This window comes from Lepus europaeus, chromosome 2 (assembly GCF_033115175.1).
Source record: "Lepus europaeus isolate LE1 chromosome 2, mLepTim1.pri, whole genome shotgun sequence".
Classification (NCBI taxonomy): domain Eukaryota; kingdom Metazoa; phylum Chordata; class Mammalia; order Lagomorpha; family Leporidae; genus Lepus; species Lepus europaeus.
Window position 1 is genome coordinate 139179416 of NC_084828.1, and position 20326 is coordinate 139199741.

General features: G+C 36.4%; 1 protein-coding gene across 7 annotated transcripts in view; it reads right to left on the minus strand.

The window, feature by feature from the left end:
* TRPC1 (transient receptor potential cation channel subfamily C member 1) overlaps positions 1–20326 on the minus strand; it is a 92386-nt gene that overhangs the window by 42982 nt on the left and 29078 nt on the right. For 5 of the 7 annotated variants that reach the window (XM_062213647.1, XM_062213654.1, XM_062213640.1 and 2 more), the window contains 2 exons: positions 2921–3052; positions 10–205 (listed from right to left, as the gene is read on the minus strand). The exons of 1 other annotated variant lie outside the window; for it this stretch is intronic. In XM_062213647.1, coding sequence (XP_062069631.1) covers positions 10–205; positions 2921–3052 — 328 coding nt within the window. Of the gene's footprint in view, positions 1–9; positions 206–2920; positions 3053–5580; positions 5689–20326 lie in introns of those variants that run through there. One more of the 7 variants, XM_062213663.1, reaches the window with a different exon arrangement.

The following is a 20326-nucleotide window of genomic DNA, read 5'->3' on the forward strand; positions in this document are numbered from 1 at the left end:
GCCTCATACCTCTTTTTGGTTATATTTGATAGCAAGTTTTAGACGACTTAAATTCATTCTTTCTTCTAGTAATCCCCGTTTGTCAAGAGGCTCATCACTAGATGTGTGGTTTAGGATAACTTCCAATTCCCGTGAATTCCGAGCTTGTGCAAGCAAATCTTTAGCAAACATTTTACATTGCCGGGCTAGTTCCTCATAATCATTCCTACAAAATGCAGCAATCTATTATTAAAATGATCATTCCCATCTTCTAATTAAGTTATAGTTAATAGAAAACTTTTACTACGCATTAATTATGGTGCTACACAAAATCTGAAGTCATTTTCCATTGACAAAGGAATGTTCTGGTGTATAAATTCTCCATAGCTTTGGGGAAAACTATGACACTATTAGATTCTCTGAGTTCAGACTGATATCCTTAAATGAATACAATATTTTATCATATATACTGATACTGCTAAAAATTCTTCTAATACTTCCAACCAGTTCTTCAGTTAATTCATTTGCTCTTATTCTCTGTAAACACATCTAACACTTTATTTACTTATCTGAATTAAAAAAAAATCACTATCCAATAAATATTATTTACTTATCTGAATTAAAAAAAAATCACTATCCAATAAATATACTTTTTAAACTACGGGTTTTTTTGGTAACAGTCTACCATAGGTTTATGCTAACTCTGATATTAAAATAGTATTGTGATTCAAATTTAAAGTGCTTATTGAATGAAATTCAAGCTAGGAAGAAAGACACTAAAAGATACCCAGTAAAGAATTCCCATTTTAAAATCACCACTGCTTGGTTCTTAGGTTTGAACAGCTTTATTTAAAGGCAGGCCTAATTTAATTTATGACAAATGAAGTTTTAGCACATAATCCTTTTTAAAAATATCAATTAAACTAATTGATAGTCTGAGTTTAATAACAAGAATGAAGTCAGAAATAAATAACTGGGAATCATGAACTTAGGGTCAGACTTCAGAAAATAATTTTTTTCATTCAATTTTTTTTTTCCTCCAATGGGAAAAGAAAAGGAAACAGGAAGACTTTTCATTGGTTAGTCTTTCTATACAATGGGGTTTTCTGGAAGTGGCTGTACAAATTGTAAGTAAAAAAAACTTCTTTTCTTTAGAGACTAACATTTTTCACATTCATTCTACGCATTTACCACATAACCAAAAATACCAGATAAAAAGTAGCTGAATTTCTTTAACAAATGAAGTATCACCTGCTTCTTTGTTTAGGGCTCTAATTGCAGATAGGAACTTCAAATATGTATATTATTATGAAGATATCTTTACATAAACATTTGACAGACCACTAGACTCAAAGGTAAAATTAATACATCTTACTAACCTAACATGCTTACTCTCTAATGGATTACTGGAAGATGAGTAAGTAGTTGCACAGTTTAGAAGGAAATACAGACTGGAAGCCAGGAATCCTAGGTCTAGTTGTAACTTTGATCTTCCTTTCAGTTTTAATGCTGTTTCTAATTACATTCTCATATTAGTAAAATATCTAGCTTTTATATCTATCTTTCAGGGGTCTATGATCACACCCAAATTTAACTTTTTCATACTACTTTATGATAAAAATATAGCAATTGCTTCAAATTCTTTTTTGGAAGGAGTTGAATGAATTCTATTTTATGTGGTATCTCAGAACTTACAAAATTATAATATTACAATAGGAAGTTCTTCATATTTGAACAGAATAATGTATTAACAAGCCTGGCCAGCCAATAAAGATAAAATTAGCAACAAGTTACACTTTAACCACATCTTACATATTGATCAAAGTACATACTTTATGTCATATTAAATTTAAATAAAATTTAAGGTATCCAAATTAAGATACAATAATTCAAAATTTGAAAACTTATAAATAATTTTTTTGAAAGTTTCTGGAACTTAGAACTAACAAGAACTCAGATCTAACAAGAATGCTTTGTATACTACTGCTTTAAGGCTAAAGACAATTGCAACTTTCTGAGGAGGTTTCCAATGGAGATTTGAACTTTGACAATCTTGTGAAGTCATTGGACAGGTGCCACGCAAGACATGGGTCTCAAAGCAGCTGGACACGAAAGAAAAGGTAGGTAGGGCTAGGTGCAGATCCCTACAGAAACTCTGCAGCAGGACCTGGTAATAAATGTTGATCATTCTACCAGGGATAGTCTGCTACAAGGGAACATTTTCAAAACTTTCCCTCAATTCCACTAAATATAGTTCTCTAAGGATTTTTTTTTTTTTTTTTTTTTTTACAGTTTCAATGATAGGTTGCTTCGCCAAAGTCTCTTTTTATTTTCCAACTTTCCCTTTAAAGGAAAATATTAAGAGTGATTCTTTGGTATACAAAGTGCCAGAATTATACTTGATCTTCATTTCAGAAGAAAACGCAGGCTGGATTTTTATCCCACTTAATCAGTGATATTTTATGTCTACTTGTAAGTTTCTTCTGCCAGTAAATTTCAGCAAACAGGGACTAGGTCTATGTCAAATGTCCATGACATAAAGAAAGCATTCGAGGTGCTTTTGGAAGATCTGAAGGATCAAGTCTCAAGGGTGATGATTATAGAATCTGAGAATGAGGGGAGGTGTGACAGAGAGCCATTACATTGTTTGCTCTTATTTTAGGTGACAACTCCTATTGCCCTAGAATGTCCCTAGCCAGGTTGAAAATGGAGCGGGAGAATAAGGGTAGTTAAACAGTGGCAGAGGGCAGACAGGGAAGGAGTGACCAGGATGTCTTCCCTTGGGGGTAGAGAAGGAAAATCCCAACTAAGTAGCAACAACATGGATAACCTTGGATCAAGTATAAATAAGTACAAAGTATAACTGGCCTACAAAGATACTCAGGTAGAAGATCTTGAAAGAAAAGATGTTATATAATGTATAATTTCCATTCATTCCCACCTGAATTCCACCTCCACAAGGCTTAGTTCTTTCAAATCAGCACTAAGTTCAAATGCTCTCAGAATTGGATCCTCCTCTGTTAACATTATTAGAGCTGGACTGGCCAAACATCGATATATATCAAGACGAAACCTGTGACAAAATTTGATTTCATAATGTAAAATAAACTTTTTAGTTACTTATGATTAGAATTAACATAATTTTCATAAATAATTAAGGTATTATAAAATTAAAGAAAATAAAAACTATAATACTTATAAATCTATAAACATGAAAATTAAATATTTTGAGATACAAATATTGAAAAACTTTCTATCTACTACTTTTTTAATGATTTATTTATTTGAAAGGGTTACAGAGAAAGAGGGAGAAACGAGAGAGAGAGAAAGGCTCTTTCATTAGCTGGTTCACTCACCAGATGGCTGCAATGGCCAGGCCAAAGCTAGGAGCCAGGAGCTTCTTCCAGGTCTCCCAATACAGTAGCAGGGGCCCAAGCACTTGGGCAATCCTCTGCTACCTTTCCCAGACCATTAGCAGGAAGCTAGATGTGAAGTGGAGCAGCAGGAACACTAACCAGCGCCCATATGAGTTGCCAGCGTCACAAGCAGCAGCTTTACTCACTACACTACAACACCATCTACTAATTTTAATAAACTGTTTTACTGTCTCTTTTCATACTACTACAGTGTTGTGGCACAGAAGATTAAGCCACCAACTTTAACTCTGGCCTCCCTGATAAGCACCAGTTCAAGTCCCAGCTGCTCCACTGCCAATCCAACTCCCTGCTAACATGCCTGGGAAAGCAGCAGAAGATGGTCCAAGTGCTTTGTCTTCTGTTACCCACATGGGAAACCTGGATGGAGTTCCATGCTCCTGCCTTCAGCCTGGCTGAACCCTGGCTGTTCCAGCCATTTGGGGAATGAATGAGAAAACAGAATCTCTCTGTGAAACTCTGCCTTTCAAATAAATAAATTAATCTTAAAAAAAAATTTCTATTCTAACAGTCAGGAAAGTGAATAGGCAACCGACAGAATGGGAAAAAATATTTGCAAACTATGCAACAGATAAAGGGTTGATAACCAGAATCTACAAAGAAATCAAGAAACTCCACAACATCAAAACAACCCACTTAAGAGATGGGCCAAGGACCTCAACAGACATTTTTCCAAAGAGGAAATCCAAATGGCCAACAGACACATGAAAAAATGTTCAAGATCACTAGCAATCAGGGAAATGGAAATCAAAACCACAATGAGGTTTCACCTCACCCTGGTTAGAATGGCTCACATACAGAAATCTACCAACAATAGATGCTGGAGAGGATGTGGGGAAAAGGGGACACTAACCCACTGTTGGTGGGAATGCAAACTGGTTAAACCACTATGGAAGTCAGTCTGGAGATTCCTCAGAAACCTGAATATAACCCTACCATACAACCCAGCCATCTTACTCCTTGGAATTTACCCAAAGGAAATTAAACTGGCAAACAAAAAAGCCATCTGCACCTTAATGTTTATTGCAGCTCAATTCACAATAGCTAAGACCTGGAACCAACCCAAATGCCCATCAACAGTAGACTGGATAAAGAAATTATGGGACATGTACTCTACAGAATACTATATAGCAGTCAAAAACAATGAAATCTGGTCATTTGCAACAAGATGGAGTAATCTGAAAAACATCATGCTGAGTGAATTAAGCCAGTCCCAAAGAGACAAATATCATTTGTTTTCCCTGATCGGCGACAACTGAGCACCAAAGGGGAAACCTGTTGAAGTGAAATGGGCACTATGAGAAACAGTAACTTGATCAGCTCTTGTCCTGACTGTTGATGTACAATGTAAATCTTTATCCATTTTAGTATTTTTTTTTTGTTCTAGCTCTAGTGGTTGAACTCTGTAATTAACACACAATTACTCTTAGGTGTTTAAATTTTAATTGAAAAATGATCCCTGTTAAATATAAGAGTGGGAAAAAGAGGGAGGAGATGTACAATTTGGGACATGCTCAATCGGACTTGCCCCAAATGGTGGAGTTAGAAATGTGCCAGGGGATTCCAATACAATCCCATCAAGGTGGCACGTACCAATGCCATCTCACTAGTCCAACTGATCATTTTCAGTTCACAATTGATCACACTGATAGGTCTAAAAGTCAAAGGGATCGCACAAACAAGACTAGTGTCTGCTAATACTAACTGATAGAACCAAAAAGGGAGAGAACGATCCAACATGGGAAGTGGGAGACACAGCAGACTCATAGAATGGCAGATGTCCTAAATAATAACACTCTGGCCTCAGAATCAGCCCTTAAGGCATTCAGATCTGGCTCAAGAGCCCCATGAGAGTATTGTAGGCATGGAAAGCCAAGACACTCTGGCAAAAAAAAAAAAAGAAAGAAAGAAGACCTAAATGAAAGATCTCTGCGAATGAGATCCCAGTGGAAAGAACGGGGCCATCAAAGAAGGAGGTACCTTTCTCTGAAGGGAGGAGAGAACTTCCACTTTGACTATGACCCTGTCGGAATAATATCGAAGTCGGCGAACCCTAAAGGCTTCCATAGCCTCGGCAACTCATGACTAGAGCCTAGGGAGATTACTGACGCCATAAACAAGAGCGTCAAATTGTTAAAATCAACAACAGGAGTCACTGTGTACTTACGTCTCATGTGGGATCTGTCCTTAATGTGTTGTCCAATGTGAAGTAATGCTATAACTAGTATTGAAACAGTATTTTTACACCTTGTGTTTCTGTGTGGGTGCAAACTGATGAAATCTTTACTTAGTATATACTGAATCGATCTTCTGTATATAAAGATAATTGAAAATGAAAAAAAAACTTGGTGTTAAATTGGAAATTGCACAGAAAATTAATTCATAAAAAAATATCATGTAGGATCTCTGTCCTTAATGTGCTGTACATTATGATTTAATGCTATAACTAGTACTACAACAGTATTTTTCACTTGGTGTTGCTATGTGAGGGCAAACTGTTGAAATCCTTACTTAATATATACTAAACTGATCTTCTGTATATAAAGAGAATTGAAAATGAATCTTGATGTGAATGGAAAGGGAGAGGGAGTGGGAAAGGGGAGGGTTGCGGGTGGGAGGGAAGTTATGGGGTGGGGGGGAAGCCATTGTAATCCATAAGCTGTACTTTGGAAATTTATATTCATTAAATAAAAGTTAAAAAAAAAATTTCTATTCTAGAACCCAACACAATTTTACATGAAATGTTAATAACTAATATATTTTTATATTATACAGATTGTTTATTAAATTTCTTTCCCTAGTGATAAAATTTTTAATACACTAGATATAAAATAAATGAATTATTCAGCCAGGTTGTGATTTTGAAAGATATTTCAAATCTTAAGAGTAAAATCATTTGTTTATGCATAATCTCCAACTAAGAGAAAGTAGTTCTTTTACTTTGTAAATTAATCAGTCTTCATGTTTCAGTACCTAACCAGGAAACAAACTAGAAAAATTTCACTATAATTCTTCACTTGTAAATATGTACATGTAATTCTAAATTTATAAATTTAGTAGATACTATATAATGTATACTTTTCTTTGAAATATAAATTTAATACAAACTTGCTATTAAGAAGTAAACAATTTAGAAACATGACACCCTAACACTCTCCCTTCCACCAACTCTATACCTCAAGGATAATCATTTTACAAATAATTGTGCATCGGGGCCGGTGCTGTGGCGCAGCAGGTTAACATCCTGGCCTGAAATGCCGGCAACCCATATGGAATGTGCTGGCTGTTCTTCTTCCAATCCAGCTCTATGCTGTGGCCTGGGAAAGCACGCTACACCTGCGTGGGAGACCCGGAGGAGGCTCCAGGCTCCTGGCTCCTGGCTTCAGATCGGCGCAGCTCTGGCCACTGCGGCCATCTGGGGAGTGAACCATCAAATGGAAGACCTCTCTCTCTCTCTGCCTCTCCTCTCTCTGTGTAACTCTTTCAAATAAATAAATAAATCTTTAAAAAAAAATTGTGCTTAGCCTTGCTGATATTTTCTATTCACACAGAGCATAACCAGATACAATATACAAAGGAACAGCTTGCTTTTTTAAAAAAATATAGTGTATTTTGAAACACTTTCTACATCATTACATATAAATTCACCTCATTCTTTCCTACAAACTGGGTGGTCTTTCATTTGATGGAGGTTCATTGGATCTCCATTAATGAAAATTATGGTTCTTTCAAAAAATATTTCAGCTATAAAAAGTAGCAATGAATGAATATTCCTTAGGGTATATATTCTTCACATATTTCAAATTGTTGAGCAAAATGCTAAATGTATTTTAAATTCTGACAGATGTTCCAAAGGAATAACAAAAGGAAGAGTTCATCTCCCCTCACATCTTCACTAATACTGGGTACTATAAATGTCTGGAAATCTTTATCTACCTAATGGAAAAGCAGTTTTGCAGTCAATTTCACCTGAATGTCTTTAAAAGTCTGAGCATTTATTCTTAACAATATCCAATATATACATTTCTGTAGACTGCCTATTCTTGTTTTTTGAACTGGTCTTCTGATCACTGTGTAACTGGTTTTAATCAATTTGTAAAACCCATTTACACATTAAACAAATTAGCTCTCTGTCTACTCAAGGGTGATTCAAACACTTTGTCCTAAGTTGTTGCTTATCTTTGTACTTTGTAATGGAATTTTTCTATATAGAAATTCTAAGCCTTTATATGAGCAATTATTGATATATTCCTTATTCAGCTTATAAATTTAATGCCTTACTTAGATCAAAAGGTGATCCTGGGGAGAGGCATTTGACCTTATGCTTAAGCTACTGGTTAGGATGTCCACAATCTGTATTGGAATCCTAGGTTGTATCCCAGCTTCACTTCCAATTCCAGCTTCTTGCTAGCGAACACCCTGGGAGGCAGCAAACTGGTGGCTCAAATAGTTGGATCCCTGCCACCCACAAGGAAACATGGAACATGTTCTTAGCTCTAGACTTTGGCCTGGTGGTCCAGTCCTGGTCATTGTGGACATTTGGGAATGGACCAGCAGATAAGAACTCTACCTGTCTCCCCATCTCTGGAAAAAAAATGTTATCCTGAATAATGTGTTTTAAGAAAATGCTTATGAAATCCAGTTATGATCTAGCTATTCAATTAACAAGTACAATTATCTCTAAGTAAGGATTTCTAAAGAGATATTTGCCTACACCATAACTGCCAAAAGGCTAAAAAAAAGTGTAATTAGGCATTTTATCCTTTTTTATAAAGCATTTTATGTATCTGAAAGGCAGAGAGATCTTCCATCAGCTAATTCACTTCCCAAATGCCTGTAACAGTTACAGCTGGGCCAGGCCAAAGTCAGGAGTCTGGACCTCAGTCTGAGTCTTCCACATCAGTGGCAGGGACCCAAGTAACAGAACCATCACCTGCTGGCTTTCTGAGTGTGATTTAGCAGAAAGCTGGAATTAGAAGCCAAGGTGGAACTCAAACCCTGGTACATGGATATGGGAAGCAGGGATCCCCAACACTGGCTTAACCACTGCATCAGATTCCTGCCCTGCCAACTTACCTTTCTGTATCCATCAATGTATCTCAATTAATTAAGTTTATCTTACTGTTTCTAAAACAGACTTTTGTATTAACCTATTTTATCATGTATTACGGTATACTAAAGATTAATAACAAAATGCATAGCAGAAAAACTCCCAATAATAGGAGAATAAAGAAGTTGGCCAACTCCTGAAAGTGAAGTTTCCACTGTGTGGAAAGCATTTAGATAAAATTTGACAAATAATTAAGCTGCATTACTTTCTAAAAAAATTATCATTTTTGGTACTAAAAGCACCATGAAAAAGTAATGGCAGTATGAAGAATTCTTTGATTTCCCTTCCAGAAAAACAAAAAACATGCATAATGCTGGGCAAAATTATCCCCTACACACACAATGTCAGGCCTCTGGAAATTATCCCTTGAGAATTATAAATGTTTTGCAAAACTGCCAGAGCTTCAGGCAGGAATGGCTGGAATCTGCAGTCTTGCCTAGAGATGCCTCCATTACCCTACTCCTGCTTCAGTCAAAGAAATCTATAGTTTTGGCGGGTTGTGATCCAAGGGGGCAAAAATCAACTCACTGAGAGGCAACCCATAGCTTGGTTGGCTTAAAGCAGTGGACTTGGACAGGGAAAACCTGCAGCATTGCAAGACAGGGGTTATCAAAGTGGGGGCAAGTAGTAGACCAACCAGAAATTTAAAAGGGAGATTTTAGAAATAAGAGGTCATATATGGATTCATATAAGGTCTCCATGAATCTCTTACTGAAAAATTATACAGCTGTGGAAAATACAGAGTTGGTGAAAAGGCAAAAAACAAGAAAAGAGTTGAAAAATATCCATAACTTGACCGCATACCCCAACTAATCCAATAGCTTATAGATTGATGAGCAGACATTAGAAACTTTATAGGCTCCAAGAGTACTGGCACAACCTTTGCCCAAATCATTGACTGGATGACCTATTCATTTCGAAAGCTGAAAAATAAGAATAAAAACAGCCTAAACACAGACATCAATGACTTTAAACCACAAAGAGACATATTCTTTAGGTTGGGCAAATAACAATAAGATCCTTAGGAAAAAAATAGTATCCAGAGTTGCTGTACTATATCCTAAATGGTCCAGTTTCAAATACTAGATGTGCAAGAAAAGGATTAGTTGTGCCTCCTCCCTGAAGAGCAACATGAGAAGGGCGAGTGTCACGGCACAGTATGTTAAACTGCCACTTGCGATGCAGGTATCCTATACTGGAGTGCCCATTTGAGTCTCAGTTACTTTGCTTCTGATCCAGCTTCTTGCTAACATACTTGGAAAGGCAGCAAATGACAGTGACAGCCAAAGTATTTGGGCCCTGCCACCCACGTTGGGAAACATGGATGGAGTTCTTGGCTCATGACTTTGGCCTCACCCAGCCCTGGCCTTTGCAGCCATTTGGGGGAGTGAACCAATGGATGGAAGCTCTCTCTCTCTCGCTCTTGCTCTGATGCTCTGCTTTTTAAATAAATAAATAAATGCATTTTTTAAAAACAGCAACATAAGAGGCTTAATGGTGTATGGGGAGGATAGATTTCCTTAAAATATTCAATTAGTCATTTAGAAAAAAATAAGCAAGCAAATACAAGACCCTAGGATGGGGGTAAGGACAAGCACACAGAGTTGCTACAATATATTATCTAAAATGTCTAATTTCCAGTAAAAACTTGACACATGTAACAGGAAAATACAGCTTATATCCCAAGAAAAAAGGAGGCAACAGCAACTAGCTAAGAGCAACCAGACATCAGATTATCATAGGTATGTTCCCAGTACGAAGAGAAGGCATAGTTACAGAGGTAAAGGGGAGTTTGTTGACAATGTCAGATCAAAGAACACAAATAGAAATTATGAAAAAGAATGAAATGGAAATTATGGAATTAAAATTTCACTTTTTATGAAGTTAGAAATTCATTAGAGAGGCTTGTTATGGGTTGAATCGTATCCCTCCAAATTTCATTTGCTGAAGTCCTAAATATCAGTACTTCAAAATGTGACTTTATTTGTAGATGGGGTCTTTAAAGAAGGAATTAAGGTAAAGTGAGGACATTGGAGTGGGTTGAAATCTAAAATTACTGGCATCTTTATAAAAGAGAGAAATCTGGAGATAGTACACAAATAGAGAGAATATCACATGAACAAGAAGAGGACATCTAAAAGCCATCTTCTAAGGACCATCTTTAAGCCCACTTAAAGGACCAATATTATCAAATCAGTTTGATGTCTCAGCTCCAGAACTATGATAAACATAAATTTCCGTGCTTTAAGCCACTTTTTGGTACCCTGTTATGGCAGCTCTAGAAAACCAACACTGGGCTCAACGGTAGTCATGAACTAGCAAACCTGAAGATATATGAAAACAGATTATACAACTGAAGAACCAAGAGAAGAAAGAATACAGATGAACATAATGTATAAATATGTATAATTACCATGTGTGAACTAAATATATTTAAAAATAAAATTTTAAAGTTGTATTTTTAAAAAAGAAAAATTCATAAGGATTTAGAGAGATATGGGAAACCATTAGGCAATCAACATATTCATAATGGAAATACCCAAAAGAAAAATGTATGTATAATAGCTAAAAATAATACAAAGTATGTTCTCCAATCACAGTGGGATAAAATTAGAAATCAGTAACAAAAAGTTAGGAGAAACCCACAAATAATTAAGTAATTTAACAAACAGTTAAATAACTAATAGGTTAAAGAAGAAATCAATAGGGAAATCAGAAAATAAGGTAAATTAAAATGAAGAAATATTTCAAAAAACATGAAGTTCAGCTAAAGCAGGAAATGTATACAAAGGCCTATATTAAAAAAGAAAGATTTCATATCACTGACATGCCTTCTACTTAAGACACTAGAACAAGTACAGCAAAGGTATGAAGGTTCATTGTGAGATGATAAAAATGTTCTAAACGTGACTGGTAATGATTGCATGTATCTTTATTCCAAAATCCACCAAATTATATTTTAAATATTTTACATAAGTGAACTGTATCTCATCAATGCTCAAAAAGCAAAGATGAAATACAGACTTTCAAGATAAACAAATACTAATAGAATTTCTAGGCAGCAGACCTGCCCTTCAAGAAATGTTAAAGCTGAAAGGATATAGTACCAGATGATAATGGGGATCCACAGGAAGAAATGAATACCAGAAATCATATTTATACAAATAAATACAAAAGGTTATATATATTTTCTTATATCTTCTAAGAAATGTAAGGATTTTCAGAGCATTGCAATGTTGTATTTATAACACACTGTATAAGTATATATGTAATATATAAAAATTATAACAGGAAGAGAAGCTGCAAAGTTACTATTTTTTAAGTCTGTATTAACTTGAAATAATTTGAATACATTCAAAGACATATACTATAACCTCTAAAAGAAAAAAAAATTTAAATAGCTAAAGAAAATAAAAACACTAGAAATGAAAAAGTACACTAAATTTTCTTTGAACACAAAGAACAAAGGAGGAACAGAGTAACAAAGACAGACATGAGAAATATAGGAAATACATGTCCAAATCAAAAATATAAATGTATCATATTAAAAGTTATATTACCAAAAATTATACTGCAGACAGCATTAAAACACTCATATCCCATTTTGGAGTGCTTGGGCTTGATATTTGGCTCTGTCTTCTGGTCCAACTTCTGCTAATGCAGACCATTGGAGAAAGCAGTGATGACTCAAGTAATTGGGTCCCTGCCAACCCAGGAGAACTGGATTGAGTCCTAGCTCTGGCTTTAGCTCAGTCCAGTGCCAGCTACTGCAGGCATTTAGAAAGTGAATCAGTGGAAGGGAGCTCTCTTTCTTTAATAAATGCATTTTTTAAAGTATATTGCATGTGAGTAGACTAAACATTTCTATCAAAAGACAAAAACTGTCAGAATGGACCAAAAAATATCCCAATAACAGCAAGATCCAACAGAACACTATCTGAAAGAAACACACTTCAAATAAAAAGATAAGTTGAAAATAGAGGCTGGAAAGATATACCATATAATTATCAACCACAAAAGAGTTGGAATGGATAAATTAACAAAACAGGCTCAAAGCACACAAAACAAAACTGAGAAAATTGAAAGTAGAAATAAGGTAATTCCACAATTGTACTTGGAGATTTTAATATTTTTCTCCCAGAAAAAGACACACTATATAGAAAATCAGTACAGATATGGACTACTCAAACAACCCTATAAAACAATATGACCAAACTGGGATTTATATAAAACTTACCTCAAAAAGCAGAATACATATTATTTCAAGAGTATTTAGAACATTTTCCATGTTAGACCATTATGCTAGGCCATAAAACTAGTTTTAATATGTTATAAAAGAATAAAATCATACTCAGTATGTTCTCTAGATTACATAATAGTTTCTTGGTGACGGCATCAAAAGCTAATGACAAACGGTGGGGGAGAGGGGAACCAGTGGGACTCTACCAAAATTAAAAAATTTTGTTCTTGAAAATAAATCATAAAAAAATTGAAAAGGCATCTACAGAATGGGAGAAAATACTTCTGAATCATGTCTGATGAGGTACTACTAATATCTGGAATATATAAAGAACCTTTACGATTCAGTAATTTTAAAAAATTGGGGAAAAGCATTTGAGTAGACATATCACTGATGAAAGTATACAAATAATCATAAGCAACTGGAAGATACCAGTTACAGAAAATATCCAGAACAGTACATCAATGAGGACAGAAAGCAGACTTAGTGGTTTCCAGAGGCCAGGACAGCGACTGCCAACAAGTATGAGGTTCTTTCGGAAGTGATGACAATGTTCTGGAACAAGGCAACAGTGATCAACGCACAACATTCCAAATATTCTACACTTTAAAAGGGTGAGATTTATACTATATGAATTATATCTCAATGAAGGTGTTCTTTAAAGATATATTCTCCAACCACAACAGAATTAAAGTAGAAATCCTAATACGTGAAAGTAAAACAACACATTTAAAAATAACACATGGAAAGGAAGAGGAAGGGTGGGAACAAGGGAGAGTAGAGTGGGAAGTATCATAATGTTCTTAAGACCATGTATATGAAAGGCTATATATGAAAGGCTGTTGCCTTTATATAAATTTAATAAGTAGGGGGAAAATAACACATGGGTCAAGAGAATGGGAAGACAAACCACAGACTGGAAGAAAATACAGTAGTTCCACACCTCTACCAACACCTGAAACTACAGATAATACTAAACACTACCCAGAGGGTCCCTGACTTAGGATGGCATGACTTATAATTTTTCTACTTTATGATAGTGTGAAAGTGACATGAATTCAGTAAAAATTTTGAATTTTGATCTTTTCCAGGCTAGTGATATGTGGTACAATAATATCTTGCTATGCTGGGCACTGACAGGAAGATAGTTCTCAATGAGCCACATGATCACCTGATTATCATATACAAAATGGGTTTTGTATTACTTGTTTTTACCCATCTGTATGCTACTATTAATTTTTCCAAGCACAGGTAAGCCTGGCTACATTAGGTGTATCAAATGCGTTTTTAGTTTCATGTTTTCAGCGTACAATGGGCTTATCAGGATGCAATCCTGCTGTAAGTAGAGGAGAATCTGTACATTCTGTTTTTCCTATAAATACACACTTATAAAGTTTAATGTATAAACTGGGTCCAATGAGAGATTAATAATAATAAAATTACAACAATATACTCTAATACAAATTATTTTAAATGTATGAATTATTTCTGGAATTTTCCATATAATATTTTTATACCATGGTTGACTGTGGGTAACTGAAACCACAGAAAGTGAATCCACAGTAAGGAGTACTTTTTTTTTTAATCTTTTAAAAGATTTTTATTTATTATTTGAAAGGCAGAGCTACATATAAGAGAGAAAGAGAGAGAGCTTCCGTCTGCTGGTTTCCTCCCCCAAATGGCCTTAACAGCCAGGGCTGGGCCAGGCCAAAGCCAGGAGTCTTGAACTCCATACAGGTCTCCCACATGGGTGCAGGGGCCCAAGGACTTGGGCCATCCTTCCACTGCTTTCCCAGGCATATCAGCAGAGAGATGAACTGGAAGTGGAGCAGGTAGGACTCGAACCAGCATTCATATCAGATGCTGGCATCACAGGCAGCAGTTCAACCTGCTATGCCACACCACTGGCCCCAGGAGGACTCCTATAATTGTAAAAGACATATCTCATAAAGACATATGTAATATATACACTGGTTCTGTCCCAGTTGTTCCTCTTCCAGTCCAGCTCTCTGCTGTGACCTGGGAAGGCAGTGGAGGATGGCCCAAGTGCTTGGGCGCCTGCACCTGCGTGGGAGACCAGGAAGAAGCATCTGGCTCCTGGTTTCGGATTGGTGCAGCACTGGCCATCGTGGCCATTTGGGGGGTAAACCAACGGAAGGAAGACCTTTCTCTCTGTCTATCTCTATCTGTCAAAAAAAAAAAAAAAGATATGTATTATATAAAGTATTTTTTTAAAAACTCAAAATGCACAATAAGAAAATTTTTAAATTTTAAAATGGGCTGAAAGTCTGAACACTTCACTACAAATGTATTAACAAAATAAATAGACATATGGCAAGATACACATCATTACATATCATTGGGAATTGCAAATTAAAACAACAAGATGCCACTACTTAACAATTATAAAATGGTTGAAATAAAAAATTCTGCAATACCAAATCTCGGTGAGGATGTGTGGCAACAGGAACTCTGATTCATAGTTAGTGGGACTGCTAAATGTTAATCACTATGGAAACATAGTTGGCAGCTTCTTAAAACTAAACATGCAGGCGTTTGGCACAGCAGTTAAGATGCCTGTCGCTTGGGATGCCGGCAGGGAGTACTTTTTCCTCACTCCTCTGCTCCCAATCCAGACTCCTGCTAAGGCAAACCTTGGTGGCAGCAGGTGATGGGCCAAGTACTTGGATCCCTGCCACCCACGTGGGAAGCTTGGATTGAGTTATGGGACTCTGGCTTAGGCCTGGCTCAGCCTCAGAGGTCGTAGGGATTTGGGAGTGGACCAGAGGATAAAAGATGTCTCTCCCTCAATTTCTCTCTCTCCACCCCATACCTCCCTGCCTTTCAAATAAAATGAAGATAAAGGAGAAAAAAAGCCAACACTGTCAAAAACAAAAAAAACAACAACAAAAAACACAGTCTCATATGATAGGATTCAGCAATCACATTTCTTGGTACATACATAAATGAGTTGAAAACTTACATCCACACAAAAATCTGTACATGAATATTTATCAATATGCATACACATTAATAATATAATATAAATAGCAGCTTTACTCATAATTGACAAAACTTAAAACCAAATAAGATAACCTTCAAAGGTGAACGGATAAATTGTGGTATATCCAGACAAGGTAACATTATTCAGTGCTGGAAAGAAATGAGCTGTCAAGTCACAAAACACAAAAAGGAAACTTAAAATGATTATAATGTGAAAAAAGCCAATACAAAAAGATTATATGCTGTTTGATTTTAATTACATGACATTCTGGAAATTATAGAGATAGTAAAAAGATCGATAATGACTGCTAGGGGCTTGGGAGAGGTATGAAAAGGTGTAATATAGGGAATTTTTAGGGTAGTGATACTACTCTCTATAATACTATAATGATGGACACATGTCTAGTGATGTAGGCAGGAAGACTGCACCAGCAAGGAGCTGAGGTTTGCCAACACCACCCTTCAGCTCTGACCATACTGCCCAAACCACTTCCTTTCCAAGCACCACCAAACACCCCCTTTCCAGGGACTGCCCTGGCTCCTTCCCCTGCACTGCCCAAACACTCTTTCTGTGCACTACCCAACATCCCACTAACCCCTACCTTCTGTGTAGGGAAAACTGCAACTTCTGTGGTTGTGCTACTAGGAACCAGTGCCAGCTAGAAATATACAATATGTCTGTAGGCTGTGTATCTGGGATCACTTTAACTCATTATAATGTCATTATGATAAAATTATAATGGCCAACACGCCCATTCCATCACACACCTGATGCCATGACAAATTCTGAGATTTCTCAGAAGGCAAGGAAATGGGTGGCACTCAAGCCACAGACACAAACTCCACCCATTTCAAATATTCAATTAAGCCTGGCCCCAGACACCACTTACTATGCCTTCGGATCACACAAAGGGAAAACCCCAAACCTTATTGAGCCCAGCTCTCTCCTGAGCTTGCCTGCATCAATGACTATGTACTTTGACTTTTCACGTAAATAAATCTTGCTTCTCTGCTTTTATCTACATCTGCTCCTTAAATTTCTTCTTGCAAAAGAGTAAAGAACATGGCTTCAGCCACTCCACACCACTTACACATGTGCCAAGACCCACAGAAAGTCATAATACCAAAAGTGAGCTCTAATGTAAACTATAAACTTTGGGTAATCAGAATGAAGCAACATTGGTTCATCTATTGTAACACTGGTGAGGGTTGCTGACAGTAGATAAAGGTTTTGTGTGTGGTGAGGCGAGGAGGTTTGTGGGAATTCTACTTTCTTCTCAATTTTGCTGTAGATTTTGCTAAAACCACTATAAAAATAGTCTATTCACTTAAAAAAAAAACAACACTCATGAGTCAAAGAAGAAATCACATGGAAAATAGAAAATTTCTTTTTTTTGATAGGTAGAGTTAGACAGTGAGAAAGAGAGACAGAGAGAGTTATAGACAATGAGAGACAGACAGAGAGAAAGGTCTTCCATCCATTGATTCACTCCCCTAATGGCCGCCTGGCTCCCCAACTGGGACCATCCTAAACACACATACGTGGTCAGCACTCATCCTCCGCCTGCAGCGCCAGCACCCTGGGTTCTAGTCCCGGTTGGGGAGCCGGAGTCTGTCCTGGTTGCTCCTCTTCCAGTCCAGCTCTCTGCTGTGGCCTGGGAAGGCAGTGGAGGATGGCCCAAGTGCTTGGGCCCTGCACCCACATGGGAAACCAGGAGGAAGCACCTGGCTCCTGGCTTCGGATCAGCGCAGCGCGCCGGCTGTAGCAACCATTTGGGGAGTGAACCAATGGAAGGAAGACCTTTCTGTCTCTCTCTCACTGTCTAACTCTGCCTGTCAAAAAAAAAAAAAAAAAAAAAAAAAAACAAAACCCACATACATTAGAAAGAAAGCAAGATTTAAAAGTCAAGAACAAGCTAGAGTTCTAACTTTAGAAACTAAGAACAAATCAAACTCAAAGGAAATGGAAAAAAATTATTAACATACTAGACAAAACAATAAAATTAAAAATTAAAAACACAAACAAAATTAACATTGTCTGTAAGAAAAGATCAATAAGACTGACAAGCCTTTATCTAGACCAGGGCTTATCAAATCTTTTTCTACAAAGAGTCAGACAATCAATATTTTTGTCTTTGAGGCCTATACTGCTTATATTGTGAATATTCAAATCTGCTGCTATACCGTAATAAAAACAATAGACAATGTATCTCCAAAAATCTCCAAAAATCTCCAAAAATTTTATTTACCAAAACAGTTGACTAGACTGACCACAGAGAGCAAGTGAGAAAGAGATAGAGAGCTAGAATAAAAAGAGGACATCATTAGAGTTCTTACAAAAATGAAAAAAAATAAAGGATTATGAACAACTACATGCCAAATTAGACAACACAGATGAAATGGACAAATAACCAGAATATCACAAATTATCAAAATGAATTAAAAAAATAAGCAGCAAATGAAGGCAGGTGTTTGCTCTAGCAGTAAAGATGCTGCTTGGGATGCCTACATCCCATACTGGAGAACTGGCTTTGCTCCTGAATCCAGACTCCTGTTAATGCATACCTCAGGAGGCAGCAGGTGATGGTTCAAGTACTTGAGTCCTTGCCACCCACACTGGAGATCCAGACTGAGTTCTGGGCAAATGACTTTGGTCTGGCCCGGCCCTGGACATTGTGAGCATTTGGGGAAGGAACTGGTGAATGAAAGATTTTCTCTCTCTTTCTCTCTCTTCCCTACCCCTTTCAAATAAATAAAAATGCTTTATTTTAAATCTAAGAAAGATTTAAAATATTAAAAAATAAGTAGCAAATCACATTAACCCCACTTCAAGAAAAATTGGCTTAAAATATTAAAGAAAAAACAAGACCCAGATGGCTTCACTGATGAATTCTATCAAATACTTAGAAAGAAATAATGCCAATTTTTTTTAGATTTTTTAAAATTTTTTTATTTATTTATTTAACAGGCAGAGTTACAGACAGTGAGAGAGAGAGAAAGGTCTTCCTTCCATTGGTTCACTCCCCAAGTGGCCGCTATGGCCGGAGCTGTGCCAATTCAAAGCCAGGAGCCAGGTGCTTCCTCCCAGTCTCCTAAGCGGCTGCAGGGGCCCAAGCACTTGGGCCATCCTCCACTGCCTTCCCGGGCCACAGCAGAGAGCTGGACTGGAAGAGGAGCAACTGGGACTAGAACCGGTGTCCATATGGGATGCCGGCACCACAGGTGGAGGATTAACCTAGTGTGCCACGGTGCCGGCCCCAAAATAATGCCAATTGTAAATACACCCTTTCAGAAAGCAAAAAGCCAAGGATATTTCAAAACTCATTTTATGACATCATTGTTCTGATTTTTAAGCCAAAGACATCAAAAGAAAAGTAAAGCTATAAACTAAGATCTATCATGAACATATAAAAATATTTAATTTACTGGCAAGCAGAATTAAGCAACACATTCAATGGATTACTACTACAAGTAAGTGGGATTTATCTCAGGAATATAAGGTCAGTTTGACATTCAAACATCAATTAATGTAATGCAATAAGTGAGTAAAATGAAGCAATGTTAACACAAGAAAAGCATTTTTAAACAAAAATTCAAAAACAACTACTGATGGAAACTCTCTACAAACTAGAAATAGAGGGATTTTATCATTATCTAAAATATATTGATGAAAAATTTACTGCTAGCATCACATTAATGGTAAAGACTGAATTCTTTCTCAAGATCCAAAACAAAATAAAGATCTTAATACATCTATTCAACATCATACTGATGGTCTGTTCACTGTAGTAAAGAAAAGGGCTTAACAACTAAAAAAAAAATTGTCTTTATTCATAAACTGTATAAACTATATGTAGAAAATCTTTATGAATCTATCAAAAAAGGTATTATAACTAGAAAAAGAATTTAGTAGGATCACATAATATAAAACCAATATACACAAATTATTTGATTTCTATATATTTGCCATGGAAAATAAAAGATTAAACCAAGCAAAACAGAATAAAGTACATACGAATAACTTGTTTTAAAAAAAATTCAAGACATGTACACTGGAGACTATAAAATATTGTGAGAGAAATTAAAAACTTATCAAAAAGAGATATATAATATGTTCATGGCTTGGAAGATTCAATATTATTAAAATCTATTTCTCCTAAATTGATTCAATCAACCATTCTCAAAAAACAAAGCAGTGCTTTTGTAAGTATTTACAACTGATTTTAAACTTTATTTGGAAATGTAAAGGCCACAGAATAGCTAAAATCTGAGGGGGGGGGGAATAAAAAATAGAGGACTTATACTACTTGACCATAAAATTTACTGAAAAGCTATAGTAATCAGCACAGAGTAGTATTTGTATGAAAGCAGACATAGATGAATGGATCAGAACAGTCTAGAAATAAAACCACACTGTTCGGCCAGTGCCGTGGCTCAATAGGCTAATCCTCTGCCTGCAGCGCCAGCACACCGGGTTCTAGCCCCAGTCGGGGCGCCGGATTCTGTCCCAGTTGCTCCTCTTCCAGGCCAGCTCTCTGCTGTGGCCCGGGAAGGCAGTGG